The 16,648-nt window shown below is 38.3% G+C and overlaps 1 protein-coding gene across 1 annotated transcript in view; it reads left to right on the plus strand.

Annotated features, from left to right (window-relative positions):
* Positions 1-16,280, plus strand: part of LOC110035653 (protein MEMO1 homolog) — a 58,337-nt gene extending 42,057 nt beyond the window's left edge. The window contains exons 7-8 of the mRNA XM_020739924.1: positions 4,890-5,064; positions 15,998-16,280. Of these exons, the coding sequence (XP_020595583.1) occupies positions 4,890-5,064; positions 15,998-16,132 (310 nt within the window). The 3' untranslated portion in view covers positions 16,133-16,280. The remainder of the gene's footprint in view (positions 1-4,889; positions 5,065-15,997) is intronic.
* Positions 16,281-16,648: the final 368 nt, after the last annotated feature.

The raw sequence follows: 16,648 nt of genomic DNA on the forward strand, positions 1-16,648 counted from the left end.
ACTCTTTCCTTTCATATAAGTATATTAAAACTCACAAAATACAAGAAACTCTCTCCCTACAAGTTTCTACCAGAGGAGGAAGAAAACCTTGAGGAAAACTCTCAAATGCTTTCCAAGCCTTGCCTCTAGCCGCCTGCAATGAGTCATGGATGCAAAATTCTCCCCATGGAGCCCTAAAAACTTTTTTTATATCAAGAATCACGGCTTGGGCCATTAAATTTTCTTTCTAAAGTGTTTTCCCGCTCGTCGACATGGTCGCGCCAAAACTTGACGTGGTTACCACTGGACTGCAGGGGGCGACGTGGTCACGACCGACGGCGGCGTGTTCACGCCACTGGTCTGCTTAAGGTGTTGTGGTCATGCCAGATGCGGCATGGTCATGCCGTATTGCTTCGATACCTGGCGTGGTCACGCTGCACTGCTTCGATACGGGGCGTGGTCACGCCACTTTAGGGCACTTTTTCACTCGATTTTCTCATTCCAAAATGTTCATATTCAACCCCTGCAATCTGCACAACATTAACAAAATATTTTTCTTAAGCGTATGTTTGTGATAAATAAGTATGAATAACATATATAATATAAGGATAAATGCAGTAAAAATCACGTAAAATTGACTTATTTTAATACACCCAACTTACCCTTTTATTTGTCCTCAAGTAATCACATAACTCAATTGATGTTTAATTAAAATGATAGGTGATTCTGTAGGGTTCTAACTCTTCCATATGCTTATCAAAGCTAACTAAAGGTGTTTAAATATCACTGTAGATCAATTATCTTTAATGGTTAATAACTTGACTGTTTCTTAATTCCCTTCATTCTTACCCTTATGAAAATCCTGTAGATTATTAAATTAATGTAATTTAAGCCTCTTTCACTTCAAATGTTTTTAATGCAATTTCAGTGGATTTTAGCCAAATCAACATTACTTAAATTTTTCCAAAAATTATTAAAGAATCATTGACAAGTTTTATCTCTTAATTCCCACTAGACTCCCTTTTGATTATTTTTTTTTTGAATTATGTTGTGCCAACCTCAAGCTTCTCCTCAGGAGTTTTTCACTTTTTATTTTCTTTTATTTTATTTTTTTCTTTTTCTTTTCTCCTAAGAATTAGTATATCGGGTTGACAATTTTTTCGTTTTAATTTTAATTAAGGTGAATGGTAGTGTTTCTTAAGCAGTAAAACTAAACATTTAATATTTTAAGGTCATCTATTTTATGTTATCTTTTCAGTTAAAACTTAAGACAATACTAATTTGATCAAAATAAACTGAAAATAATTGAAACATTCTTTGTTTGCTACTTAACACTTAAATTACATCTTTTTAATAATCTATGAGTTCTTTTAAGTAAAGTCTGAAATTGTTAAGTTCTGAATTTTATTATTAGCTCATTAAAATTAATCTTTTCTTAAATGACATTTATCTACTTTTACTAGACTATTATAAACAATTTGATAATAAATCAGACTTCCTAACAGGAGTTGCCAAATTAAATTTAATCCTCTACTAAGTCATGTGAGTTCTGTTCAGGTTCATAACAAGGTATATTCTTCTCTTTCCTAAACTTGTTTGTTTCCAACTTATGTGTACGAGAAACAACATTAGATGAAAAAGCAAGTGGCAGAAAATGGTAAATGCATGAGTTACATGTGTCTCATAAAAATAAGCATGCAATATATTTAATAATGCATGAATTAGAAAACAGTTCAAAAAATCTGGGGTTTTCGATTCCTATCTCACGATCAGGGCCAAATTACTCTGTAGACGGATAAAACTCAAAACTAATCCAAAAGAAAATTTAAAGTAAATTTCAAAGCAAATTTCAAAAAAAAATTTAAAACAAATTTTAAAACAAATGTAGAAAATAAAAATGTACTCAACACATCAGATAGTACTTGAGTTGCCTCCCAAGATAACTTATGGTTTAACTTCCTCAACTTGTCGAAAAAGACTCCCTCCAAGGTAAAAATTTCAATTTGGTAATCCCAAATCAATCGCCCAATATTTTGTTGGTTTGGATTGTTTATCAAGTCCTCAAAATTTAATTTTTCTTGAAACTTTTCTTTCTGTTTGATAGTAGTCTTTTAGAGGGTATGTAGGGGGTTTATTCAGATGACCATTCAAAAGTGTATATTTTAAATCCAATGTTCTCCCAAATAATTCTCCTATTTGCGGAACAGTGTTTTGCTCACAAGTTACACGAAATGGGTTCCTATAAGATAGTTCAAGGTCTAATAAATTTTGTATTGGGTTCTCTAGATTTTTTCAGGTTCTGGATCTAATTCTGTTGGGTCACTCTTCTACTTACGGCTATCTTCGAACTCTTCCCGTTGGGGTACTCCTATGGGTGATACTATAGACTCAAGTATCTCTCTCACAATGCAATGGGTGCCTTGAAAGGAAGAACAAGTTCTTCCTCAAATATTTTTTAATAAAAATCATCCATCTCAGCCCGCTCTTCAGAGACCAACTCTTCAGATTCAAAGCTATGGCTCTCGACTACCCTTAGAGTTAATTGCTTAATAGATTTTGTTTCTAAGGGCATCAACTTGGCTTTGTACTCCTTCCCCATGTTTCTCACTAATTCCACCACAAACTCATTTTTTTCGGGGTAGTCACTATTCTGGTTATTCCAACTTCCTACAGGACTGACTTGGTTGCTCTCTTATTGCTGGTTGTCCACTCTAGGGTTATTATTGTTCCAATCGAAGCTTGTGTAGGTTGACCAACTTTGGGTTTATGTGTTTGATTCATTCCTCAAAGTTACTAACATTTTTTCTAACGACAGATTATTCTACCTGAATTAGGGTTTTGAGGTGACTTCCCAACGTTAATTTTGAAAAATGTGGTCCTGGATCAGTTGTTCCAATCTTCTACAAGGTTGGCTTGAGCTCTTCTTAAATATTGGCTTTCTATACTAATGTTCTTAATGTTCCAATTATAATTTGGGTAAATAGTCCAGTTGGGGCTGTAGGTATTATAAGAGGGGTGATCAAAACTAACTCCTTCGTGAGTGGGGTAAAAATTGTGAAGATTAGCCATTAATGTGTTGCTATACTTCTCATAAGATCTAAAATAATTATCTTGAGGGTTTGTCATTTCAAAGTGTTGAAATATTTTCTTATATTTTTTCTTTTGGAAAATAAGTAAACACAAAAACAAAATAAGGATAAAAATAATAAAAGTGTCGTACCTAGATCCTAAGTTTTTCAACTAAAGTTCTTCTATTTGCCGAAACAAGTCGCCAAAAACTTGATGCGCTAAAACTTACCACTACGTAAGTGGTCATATAACGCAACTGCATGTGTTAAGTGGTATGCGGTCTAAGTGTTCGCGTATGAACCCCACGAGGAAAGTGTTAGCAATTTACTTCCACAGAAAAGTATCTAGTTTACTAATTTAGTCAACTTAACTCGATGTGTTCACAAAAGGGGTTCTTAAATCCTAAGATTCTAGCAAGCCGAGAAGCTAACAGACTACAGAAAAAAAAAAAAGATCATAAAGATTTTTGTGAGTTCTTTCAAGATTTAGGGGGCTCGTGCCTCTGTGGTTCGAGGGTCGTGATGATCGTGATTTTACTAAATGTTTTCCTACATAATTATTGTCAATCGGTAATATAGTATTTCTTATGCCTATGTCTAGGTCAAGAGAAGCCTAGAATCCATGTAGTTGAGGCTTTCTCAATTCTCATGACATTCCACATAGCTGCTCCGATCCTCTGGGATGATTGTAGAATTACACTAGAATATGTCTATCCTTTCGGAATTTTGTGGCAACCCTTCGTTTCCACTATGTAAAGGTTAGATGTCGTAGCTTTATGAAACATTTTAACATCCTAGTTGGCCAGACTAAGAGTAAATTAAATACATTGGTTAATCGATAATATAGACCATGAAAGCACAAGAAAATGCTAGCGGAAAAATGTTTCAAAAACCACGATTAAATCCATTACCCCTACATCACATAGACACGAAAAATGAATTTAGCCACGCATTGTTGAGAAAATTGTAGCAAGGAAAAAGATGCAGAAATTCATTGCAAGGAACAAAAACATGTAAATCTTGCAATAACTTATTTTTTGTACACTTGTAGCACACTTTCCTCTTATACAAGATTTTTAAAACTCACAAAATACAAAACTTTCTCATCTTACATGGTTTCTACCAAAGGAGGAAGAAGACCTTTAGGAAAAACTCTCACATTCTATCCAAACCTTGCCTCTAGCCGCCTCCAATGACTCCTGGATACAAAACTCTCCCCATGAAGCTCAAAAAACCTCATTTATATCAAGAATTACGACTTGGGTCATCAAATTTTCTTCCAAAGTGTTTTCCCGCTCGTTAGTGTGGTCACACCCAAACCCGGCGTGACCATGTCACTGGACTGCAGTAGGCGGTGCAGTCACGCCGCTGGTCTGCCCAAGGTGGCGCGGTCACGCCAGATACAGCGTGGCCACGACGCACTGCCTCGATACATGGCATGGTCACGCCACCTCGGGACACTTTTTCACTTCATATTCTCGTTCCAAATTGTTCGTATTCAACTCCTGCAACCTAAACACAACATCGACATAAAACCTTTCTCAAGCATAAACTGTGACAAATAGGTAAGAATAACCTATAAAGTGCATTAAATCACTTAAAATTGACGCATGCCATAAATGTAGTACATATTTTAGAAAATATTCCCTCATTTTGAGTGGAAGTGAGTAAAGTCACTACTTTTTTAATATCAACATTGTTTTCTAGGTTTAACCTTCTAAATGATAGAATTTGACAAATTTCGTTAATTTTTAAAGTACTTTTTAGAAGTTCAAGCTACCAAATGATACTTTGCTCAATTTTGTTGATGATATTTTTTTCTTACTCGGCATGCATATCCAGGTTCCACTACATGCACTATGAGAAGAAACATGGTCCCATACACAAGTCAATTGAGGCGCTTGATCACATGGGCATGGAAATTATAGAGACCGGAGATCCTGATGCCTTCAAAGAATACCTCCAGGATTTTGGCAACACCATCTGTGGCCGACACCCAATCAGTGTCTTCCTCCATGTACTCATTCTTCTCTCCCTGAAGTTATGTTTAGAGAAATGAATTAAAGTTATCCTCGCTCTGTTTGTCATATAAGTAAATTACTGTTACATATTCTGCATTAAGTGGCCCTACTCTAAATTGCCATTCGTTATGGGTGATTAATTCATCTTTCTTTTCTCAAACATTTTTCCGTATCTGTAGATGTTTTAGAAATTGTTACTTTTCTCAATCTTTACCTTCAACATATTGTAATAGCAACTCAACTCCAATAATGTCCCTTTTCTCTCTCATGGTTGACCACACTTCATAGCTAGATTCCTTTACCAGTTATAGTCAACCACTGGCTTCTTGAGCTTCTTTTCTTCCACCACCAGATCACAAAAAATGACATTATGTTGGGTTATAATAAATCTCTTAATGAATAGATTTTCTAGTTCAACGAATGTCTACATTGATTGCTTAACAATTTTATAAACCATTATCTTTAATCATTCAACAAATCTCAAGCTCTCAAAGCCGTTACCACCAACAAACAATTCAAACATATTGCCTCCAACTGCTACTTATGGCAATCCCAATTTCATACCACTCATTGGATATGATCTCATGGATTTATTAATGGATCCTACTCTTGTCCATCACAAATCTTAATTACGAGTTATAGTATCTCACAAAATCTTGCATACTCTGAATCCATTAAGACAACTCATCCATAGTGTCATTTCTGGCGCTATCGTTCAAAATTACATTCCATTTCTTTCTTTGGCCTGTACATCGCAGGAGGCATGATTATTTTTTGCCAACTCCTATGCCAAACCATCTCGAGGCATCTCACTCAACTAAATGAAGACATTTGTCTTCTTAACAAGTAAACAAAATCAATCAATGAGTACATGAAACATGTCAAATTTATCGCTGATGAACTAGCCATGCTCGGCTACCTTTTTCTTCTTAACATCGTTGGATCTATCTCTCAAAATCTTACCTTAGCTTGACCATACATTTTTGTGAGAGTCCCATCACCTTTGAAGAACTACATGATCTAATAAATTTTTAGGTCCACATCAAAATTGAATCAAAGAAGAAAACTAGCTTATCTTGTAGGCTTACCTTTTTTCAACCATGCTAAAAAATTCACTGATCATCTATCCTCCAAAATTCATCCCGCCACAAAAATTGTTACTCTTCCAACTTAAAACACAACCATATTAACTGAACCAAAAAAATCACTCATCCCTACTTTGCCAAATATCAACATGGTTGGCAATAAGTCACTCGGTTCAAGTCCCAACGTTACTCTCCCTATTGCATCTTTGCAACAACCCAACATATATGCACCCTTTCCGACCCCAAAATCCTTGTATCACTTATCCCTTTACCCATCTATACAGTTTGAAACAAAATGGCTCCACGACTCTTGTGCTTCTAATCATACCATAGTTGACCTTCAACGTCTCTTCATGCACTTTGAGCTGCTTTTTATTGAAGATATTCATTTCAATGTTGATATATGGCTTTGATACGATTCAAAACCAGAAACAGCATACAAACAATGAATAAATTGTAATAGAGAGGTGGGGAAACTCAGATGAGGTCTGCTTTTTCTAATACTAATGAAAGCAAACAAGATACAATGTTGGTCTATTGTTCGAAAGATAGATCGTCTCTCCACAAATCCTAGACGCCGCTGAGAACAACACCCGAATCGAAAAACTATAGCCAAACAAAATATAAAATAAACCCTAGCCAATTAGCCTTGATAAGTACTCTCCAAGTCCCTTTTCAAACTATCCTCCCAAAACCCTACTTGATTCTCCTCTTGTATGTGATTAACGGTTGTGTGGGCTCCATCCGGGTGCTAGAATTGTCCTCAGCCACTCTTAGGCATTCCACCCCCTAGGTTAAGGCTAGTTGACTTGGCCATACCGCCGATTGGGTTGCTGGGTCTGGTTGGTCCAGATTGCTCTTCCCTGGATCAGTTCATCCGCAGGGTTGAAGATCTCATCCACTCTCCCATTTGCAGGAGTCGGAGCCACTTTATCCTCAAGGTGAAAGGATGTAAAATTCTTTTGGATACTTTCGTAAGATTCACACGTTTCTTCATAACTTAGCTGATCTTTCCACTTAATTAGTAACTCCTTTGCTCCAGCCATTCCTCAGCACACTTCTTCAACTTCTAAGGGTTCCAGAATCACCTTCATGTCCTCTGTCAGTGTCAGAGGTATTAAAGATGAGAATGTATGATCTCCGATAGCACACATTAGCTGCAAAACACGAAAGACCGGATTAGTGTCAATGATGATGGTAACTTCAAACGATAGACCACTGTCCCAGTGCGTGTCGTAATTTCATAAAGCTCAAAATATCATGGAAAAAGTTTTTCACTCCTCCGATCGGCCAATTTCTTTTGCCTGTAGGGCCTCACCATCAAGTAAATCATATCCTTAGGTTCGAATTGTTTCTCCCTCCTATGTCCATTAGCCTTCCTTTTCATGATTTGTTGAGCTCTCATTAGATGTCCCTTGAGCTTTGCCAATATTTTGTCCCTCTCCTCCAAGTACTGGTCGACTGGATACTGATGTAGTGCTATGCCAGTAATGTTTCATGTGTGGTGGATCCTGCCCATACAAAATCATGAAAGGGGTGGTCTGCGTTGTAGCATGGTAGGAATTATAATATCAATATTTGGCCTATGCGATTCACTTGGCTCTAAGCTCCAGTGTATCTGACACAAAACAATGCAGGTATGTCTCTGTGCTCCTGTTGGTCATCTGTCTGGCCATCAATCTAAGATGATATTCTATTCTCCTCTTAAAGATTGTTCGTTGTACATGAAAAACTCCTTCCAGATTTGGCCGAGGATCACCTTGTCCCTATCTGATACAATAGATTTTGGCACTCTGTGCAAACAAACCACTTCTCGTATGGACATCGTAAAGACTGAGACCGCAGTGTAGGGGTGTCATAATGGAATGGAATGTGCATACTTGCTCAGGTGATCCACCACCACCAAGATCATCGTTAACCCTATGAGCGTGGCAATGCCTTTATAAAATCAATCATCACTTCTTCCAAAACCTAATCTGGTAAAGCTAAGGGTTGTAGTAACCCTCCTGGAGCCATGGTCAAGTACTTCTGTCATTGCCGCACATCGCACCTTGTCACCTTGTCCTCTGTCTTTGTGCATACCCACCCAATAAAGCTCTACTGATAGACGACTGTGTTTTCTGTACTCTCGAGTGTCCTCCAATTGCCCTGTCGTGCAACTCATGTAATTGTTTGGGGATGTACTACGATGCCCTCGACAACACAAATCACCCATGGTAGAGTAGCTGCAGCCCCTTAATGCATATTATGGATGACTGCTCGGATCGTGTAGCAACTTTCTCAAGTGATCCACCATCACCATGATCATCGTAAACCCTTATGATCATGGCAGTGCTTCTATAAAATAAATCGTAACTTCTTCCAAAACCCTGTCTGGAAAAGTTCAGGGCTATAGTAATCCTCATGGCGCTGTGGTCAAGTAGTTATGTCATTGACAAGCACGCACCTTGTCCCCTCAGTGCATACTTGCTCAAATGATACTCCATCAGCAAAATCACCGTAAACCCTTTTGATTTTGGCAATGCCTTTATAAAATCAATCATCTCTTCTTTCAAAATCTTCTACGATAAAGCTAAGGGCCGTAGTAACCCTCTTGAAGCCATGATCAAGTACTTATGTCATTTGCACAAATCGCACCTTTCCGCCATGTCCTCTGTCTCTGTGCATATACACCCAGTAAAGCTCTGTTGATAGTCGACTGTATGTTTTCTGTTCTCCTGAGTGTCCCCCAATTGCATTGCTGTGAAACTCATGTAATAGTTTGGTGATGTACTCCAATGGCCTCGACAACACAAACCGCCACTGATAGAGTAGCTGCAACCTCCTTAATACTTATTGTGGATGGCTGCTTGGATCTTGTAGCAATTAACTTGTGTTTTTCTCAGCCCTTCGTCCTGCTTTCTTTCTCGTTTCAAGCCCTCCCAAACTAGAAGAAGGTATCAATAAGTTTGTCAGCTGGCACTCCTCCAGCATTCTTGACAGTGCATCTATGGCTTTATTCTCCAATCCCTACTGATACTGAATCTCGAAATCAAATCCAAGTAACTTTGATAACCACCTTTGAGGCTCCTTAGTCGCCATCCTTTGCTTGAGAAGATACTTTAGGCTCCTCTAATCTGTCCTACCCAAAAATTGTTGTTCGAACAGGTAGGGCTACCACTTCTGAATGGCCAAGAAAACAACCATTAAATCCCGCTCACATACTAACCTGAGCCTCGTTCTAGCTTTGAGCACCTAACTGAAGTAAGAAATTAACTACTGGTCCTGCATGAGTACTTCCAATCTGTACCCTAACACATTTGTTTCTACTACAAAGTGTTTACTAAAATATGGAAGTGCTAATATCGGAATGCTGGTCATAGCTTTCTTCAAATGTTCAAATGCTTGTATTGGTGCTTCCCCACTTGAAATTGTCTTTCTTCAACAATTTTGCCAGTAACCAGGCTATCATGTTGTATCCCCTCCCGAATTTTTGCTAGTATCCAGTGAGACAGGAATCACCTCAACTTCTTCAAATTCCTTGGTAAAGACTAGTTCACCGTAGCCTCAATTTTGGACTGATCCACTGCTATTCCTGCCATGGTCACCACGTGCTTTAGGTACTCCACTTTTAAATATTCAAAGGAACATTTCTTCAAGTTGGCGTACAACTCGTGCTCCCTAACTTCTCCGAGATTGTCTTCTGGTGCCCTACATGCTCTACCTTTATACGGTTATAGACCAGAATGTCATCGAAGCAGACCGGGTTGAATATATTGAGATACGGTTGAAAAACTTGATTTATCAGAGGACGAAATGTGGCTGGAGCGTTGGTGAGGCCAAACGACATTACCCAAAACTTGTAATATTCCTCATGTGTCTTGAATGCTATTTTGTGCACATCAGCTGGGCGCGTCCTGATTTAATGATATCTCAACTGTAAATTGATTTTTGAGAATATGACTACCCCGTAAAGCTCACTAGCCGCTCATAAATAACAAGAATAAGAAATTTGCCCTAAAAAGTTTCTTTGTTCAAAGCTCGGTAATCCACACAAAACGATTGACTACCATCTCTTTTCTTCGCCAATAGGGATAGACTTGAAAGGGGGCTCACAATGGGTCTGATAATCCCAGTTTTGAGCATCTCACGGATTAACTTCTTTAATATTATCCTTTTGAATCTGAGGATACCCTTATGGTCTAACACTGATAGGAGATATACCTCCTTTAATGTAATGACGTGCTCCTGCTCCCTCGGGAACAGTAACCTGCTCGGCTATTAGAAAATATCAGTAAACTACTATAGGAGTTGATGAACCTCCTCGGGAAACTTTGTCAACTCAGGATATCGGATCTCCTTGATACTCTGCAACTCCACCAAAAAGCCTAACCTTGCTCTGTATATCGTCTTGACCATTGTTTGAGCGATACCATGGTTCTATATAAGCTAACAAATCATTTCAGCACCACCTTCCTACCCTCCACTTGGAACTCCATCATCAGGGATTTCCAGTACACTATCTCCCCAAAAGTTTGCAGCCACTTCATTTCCAGAATCACTACAGTGCTCCTCAAGTTCAAGGCAAGTCCTCCACCAACTGTAGGTCGTTTAGTGCCAGAACCAATTTCTTTCAAATTTCCTGATTTTTCTCCACATTCCCTGTCCCCATCATGACACTAAAACTCCCTGTATCTACTAACTAGCTGATCCACGACCTGATTTGAGATAAATTATGTGTTGTGCCATTATGCACCAACACCACAACCGGCTGTCTCTTGATATATCCACTCATTTTCATAGTGTGATTCAGAGCAGATCCGACCGTTGAATTTAGGGACACCTTCTTCGACATCCAAGTGCAAATGCCTTTCTTCATCCTTCGTGTCTTCCTACTCTTTATTATTCGTCTCCTCTCTCGTGGGCCAAAAGAACTTGAAGCATACATTTCTTATAATAGTGGCTCGGGGCATACTTTTCGTCACATAAAAAACATAAGTTCTTTTGCTCTTTATCCTGCACTTATACATCAACGAGGTGGTTGAAATTGCCCCTGGGATGAGTCTTTGCACTTTTCTCCTTTGACATCTCTTTCTGAAATACCATCTTCTAGGTCCTCAGTGTCATGACAATCGAAATACTCTTGTAGAATCCCCTGGTGGTGTTGGCTTTTCCTAGTTTTCTCTTATTTCCTATTTCTTGTCTTCCACCATCTGGGCGAGCTTTATCATTTCCCTCAATCCCTGTAGTCTCAAAGGTCAGAGGCTTCTTGGATGTTGGGCTTTAGGCCCTTCAAGAAGTTCTCTTCCAGTTCTACTGCAAAAATATCCTTAGCTGCCTTGACAAGTGCTCTAACTTCTCCTTGTATTCTTTGATCGTCCCCTCCTGAGTCAAAGCATAAAATTGCGTGGGTAGGTCTCCTTCTCGGATGACTCTGAATCATTCCAACTAGCAATCCTTAAACCCCTCTCACCAATATATCGCAGATTCCTCGCTTCGATCAACTGAACTCATTCTAGGGCTTTTCCCTCCAAACATAACCTATTGCAATGCGCTTCTCTTCTCTCGTCAACCCATTTACTACAAAGTATTGATCCACTCAATACACAAACCCGTGTGCATTTTCTCCTTTAAAGATTGACAACTTCAGTTTTCTTACACTCACATAACCACCTCAAATATCTCTCTAACGTTTCCCCCCAATGTGTTTAGGGTGGCACTCCCTCCTTCGGTCGTAGCCAATATCTCACCATCGTTTTTCTCCTTTCTTCGTCGTGCTCTTCCGTGCCCCTTGCACCACCCCTCCAATTTTCGGCCTACCCCCCTTCCATCAAAAGTTTTCACTCCCCCTCCTCTCGGAGTCCAGGGGGAAGCTCTTGGTTAGGGTTTGCAATTTGATCTCCTTTTCTTTTGATTTGACTAAGGATTTCATGATTAACTCTTGGTTAGGGTTTGCAATTTGAGTGGTTGGCAGGGCCTTGTATTGCATTTCAACGAGCCTCTTCATCATTCCTCGGATTTCTTCTATGCTCTCAATTTGATCATCCATTCAGCTCTCCATGAAAGAAAACATCTCCTCTATGGTGAACTTTTCTTCCATTCCCGATCTGATTTTTCATATTTCCTTTCAATATATCCACTTTCTTTGTTGTCAATCCTCCAAGATCTTACTCTTATACCAATTTGATACTCTCCAGAATAAAAATCAACGAATTAACAATAAATAAATTGCAATAGAGAGATTGGGAAACTCAGATGAGGGCTTATTTCACTAACACTAATAAAAGCAAAGAATATACAATGTTGATCTATTGTTTGAGAGGTAGATCGTCTCTCCATAAATCTGAGAAGCTGCTAAGAACACCACCTGAAAAGAAAGCAACAACCAAACAAAACATAAAAACAAAACCTATCCAATTAGATTTCATAAATACTGTTCAAGACGCCTTTCAAAATTCCCCCCAAAACCCCTCTTGATTCCCCTCCTTTTGTACGTGATTAATGGCTATGTGGGCCCCACCCAGGAGCTGTAATTGTCGTCTGTTACTCCTAGGTATTCCCCCCCATCCCCACCCCCAGGCTGAGCAAACCGGACCACTCGTTTGTAGGGTTGAAAATCCCGTCGGCTCTCTCGTCCGCAAGAGTCAGAGCGGCATTCGTACCGGACTTCCAATAACTTGCATTGGTCCCACTTCTCTCCTCCCTTCTTCCACCGCATTCACCTCGAATAATGTCTTTTGTATTCCATCCATAAGAAAAAAAACTTTATTTCACAATTTTACACTATTAATAATGTTTCTATTAAATTCTTACCCCATGCTATTATATGGACACTTGCCCATAGATGTCACTCCTGCACAAAGTAGCTTATCATTACCTTCACCACAACAACTTCCATTGATTTGTGGCATAATATCTGTCATCCATTCATCAAAAGACTATGGGTGCGTTTGGGGTGGCGGTGCGATGACCGTGTGGTGCTGCACCGAAGTTTTTTCTTATTTTGCAAAGCTGAGTTTTGCTTGCGTTCTCAAAAAGCTGCAGCTAATAGCTGCATTTTCTCACCAGACATGGCTACCTACGGTGGTTGCTAGAAAGCTGCAGTCAAACTTTAATTCTTTTTTTTTTTTGTAATAGTCACTGCAGCTTTTTGAAGACAGTTTCTTATTCAACAGCTTCACAACCACTTCTGCAAACAGCTGCTGCTGTTCCAAACAGACCCATGTCAGTTAGCCTTTCACTGTGATCTATTGTAGGACTCAAATGTATTCTTGGTTGTTTTTTATCCATTCTATTTCAATAGAACTCATTAGTTGCCATTCCATTCTTTGTTCATTTCTAGTTGGCATATGATTGAACTACAATATATGGATATTTGACCTCTTAATATTATATCATATGATGGTTAAAAATATTATGTTCTCTTTGTGACCGGTCTCTTTTTTATATATATGGTTCTACCCTCTGAAGCAAATCTGTGAAGTTCATGATCTTTTTTTCCATTTCAAAATTCCAGTTGAAGATTACTTTCAATGCACAACTCGCACCTTATACAATGATAACGGTGGTTAGTCCATCTCCCAGATCATTTCTTACATCTGATGGCATATTTTATCTGACAGCTCCGTCACACACTCCAAAACATAAGAGACTATCTGAATATTATCTGTCATTTTGTAGGAACCACAGTAACGCTACTACATTATGCTTATCCTACCCTTGCCTTTTGGCTACATGCCTTCTCCTTTGCAACAGGTCTTATTAATCACATGTCTACACCAACACACTGCTGTAATCTCCTTAGTAAATTATTTGGTCAATCTCCTAAATAAATGAAACTGAAAGTGTTCAGGTTTTCTGTTCATCTCCCAAATCTTTTCTTGCATCCAATGGCATATCTCATCTGACAACGCTCCCGCACACTCCAGAACAAAAGACTATTTGAATGTTGTCATTGTAATATTGTTGAATCTGCACTAACACTACTATATCAAGTTCATCTTTCTCTCGTCTTTCCGCCACATGCCTTCTCCATCACATGTTTTATTAATCACATGTCTACACCAACACTTTCCTCAATCTCCTTAACAATTTTTTGGTCAAACCCCAAATACATGAAACTAAAAGTGTTTGATTTCTTGTGTTTCTTATGACTCCAAATTTAACCCTTGTCCACTGTTATTTAAGGCGCTCATTCAATCGAAGTTCTTACATATGTTATGACATGACCAACACCATATCTCATCATGACCAGTTCGTCAAAATCATATTTCCTTTCTCTAAGACATTCATCCCCCAACAAAAATCGACATTAATTAATAAATTCTCCCCTCCACTCCATCTTGTTCAAATCTCTTTCATACTCAAAATTCATTATTTAATATTCTTTTTTAAATTCAAAATTTATCATCGCTGTTTTCATCGACTATTATGAAGGCTTCAGTCTTATCACCAAACCATTGACTCTCGGACTCATCCTTAACTTTGTGCTCTGTAATGGCTAGTCTCTCAAACAACTAGTGTCAACAATGCTTTCTTCACGGGCATCCCATCGTGGTCATCCACATGTGGCAACCACCCAGATTCCATTATCAGAATAATCTTACCTACATGTCACCTACAACGCATTATCTATAGTCTTAAACAAACTCCCCATGCATGATATCAACAGCTTTGACATTTCCTCCAATATATTGATTTTGTTAACTAATTATCTCATGCATCACTGTTTACCTACTCACACGATCATCTAACAATGTCCATTTTAGGCTGCATAGATGACATCATTCTTCTAAATAGTGGTGATGCTTTTCTTCAAAATGTTTCCATTCAGTTCGCTGTAAAATTTTCCATCAAAGATTTTAGTGAGCTCTTATACTCCCTTTGTTTGAAGTCATCCTTTTACCTTAATTTCTTTTCCTATCACAGAACAAATTCTGCCAAGATCCTTTGAGAAATATGTCCCCACACTAATTTCTCCAAATCACATATGCTCACAGTTTTTAGTAGCATTTCCTCACTGACACCACAGAGTATCATTCTCTATCGAGCGACGACTTTCAATACCTCTCTTATAAGACCAGATATTACCTTTGCTGTCCACAACCTCTCTCAGTTCATGCTTTGACCCAAAATCATGCAATGTGGGTTGTTTCTTCATCTCAACTATTCACCGTTGCGTGGTGGCTTCTCTAATGCAATCAGGTTGCCCATGGAGCCTTTCCTGATGATAATGTTCTCACTGGGAGTTCTAAGATACAACATATCATTATCCATTACTCCATAAAAGTACATTACCGTCCCATTGTCCTCTACACAACTTCATGAGCTAGGCATCACTTTATCCACCACTCCTTCACTTTACAATGATAATTTGAGTGCCACCTACCTATGTGTAAATCCATTCTTCCACTCGCGGATGAAACATATTGCTGCTGACTTTCACTCTTCGTTTACGAAAAAAATGGAGATATTTGTATCTCTCATGTGCCCTCTAATGATCAGTTCATAGATGACCTCACCAAACCTCTCTCTTGTTACCGGTTTGACTGTTTTAATATCAATATTGTGTCTCTATAAGGACTCTATCTTGATGGTTCGTATTAGAGAAATGAATTAAATTACTGTTACTCTTTTGGACTTTTAAATAAATTATCATTAATAAATTTGCGTCGAGTGCCTCTACATTAAAATTCCATTCATTACAAGTGACTAATTCATCCTTCTCTTCTCACAATTTTTTGGTATCTATATATACTATATAATACAATTGAAACATTGTTATTCCCATGCTTTACCTTCAACGGTTTTTTACCTTCACCTGAAAAATACTCAGTTCAGTTTCTTGATCTGTTCGACCTTTTAGATGCTGAGGAACTGCTCGGAGAAAATTAACATTGGCTTTATTCGATACGAGCAATCAAGTAAGTGTAAGAGCATGAAAGACAGCAGCGTCAGCTATGCATCGGCTACGGCTAAGCTGGAGAGCGGAAACAGGTAAAAGGATGTGTTCTGATCCTGACCATCATCCTTTTTATGTCTATCAACTGTATTGTATCATATCTTTTAGATGATAATGTAACATAATTCTATTAAAAACTTGTTTATGAGGTTCTCCTGCCATCACCCTCTTTCATTATTTGCATAGTTTTTTTTTTCGTTTTGTGTGAAAAGATAAATACTTTTGGTTTTTAAAATTTGGTTACCAGACTCTCACAAGGTGTGAAAGTCTGAGGTCAATGCCCTGAGATGAATGGGAAATTGTTGCGAAAAGTTATTTGAAGGCAGAGAATGAAGAGGGGAGAGGGTTGGTAATTGGGGAAGGCGTACTTTAGTGATTGGTAGCTAGGAAAAAAAAAATCATTTGAGCGTATTTTCTTTCGCTATTTCTTGATCTTGTTTGTGCTTCTATACTTCAATGAAAAGCACATCTACTTGGTATTTCACACCTCAAGATTTGCTAAGTATATGACCATTAGTTATTGGTGATACCAATTAGTTTGATTGGTGAAGCTTT

Source organism: Phalaenopsis equestris, unplaced genomic scaffold, assembly GCF_001263595.1.
Source record: "Phalaenopsis equestris unplaced genomic scaffold, ASM126359v1 Scaffold198818, whole genome shotgun sequence".
NCBI classification, from domain to species: Eukaryota; Viridiplantae; Streptophyta; class Magnoliopsida; order Asparagales; family Orchidaceae; genus Phalaenopsis; species Phalaenopsis equestris.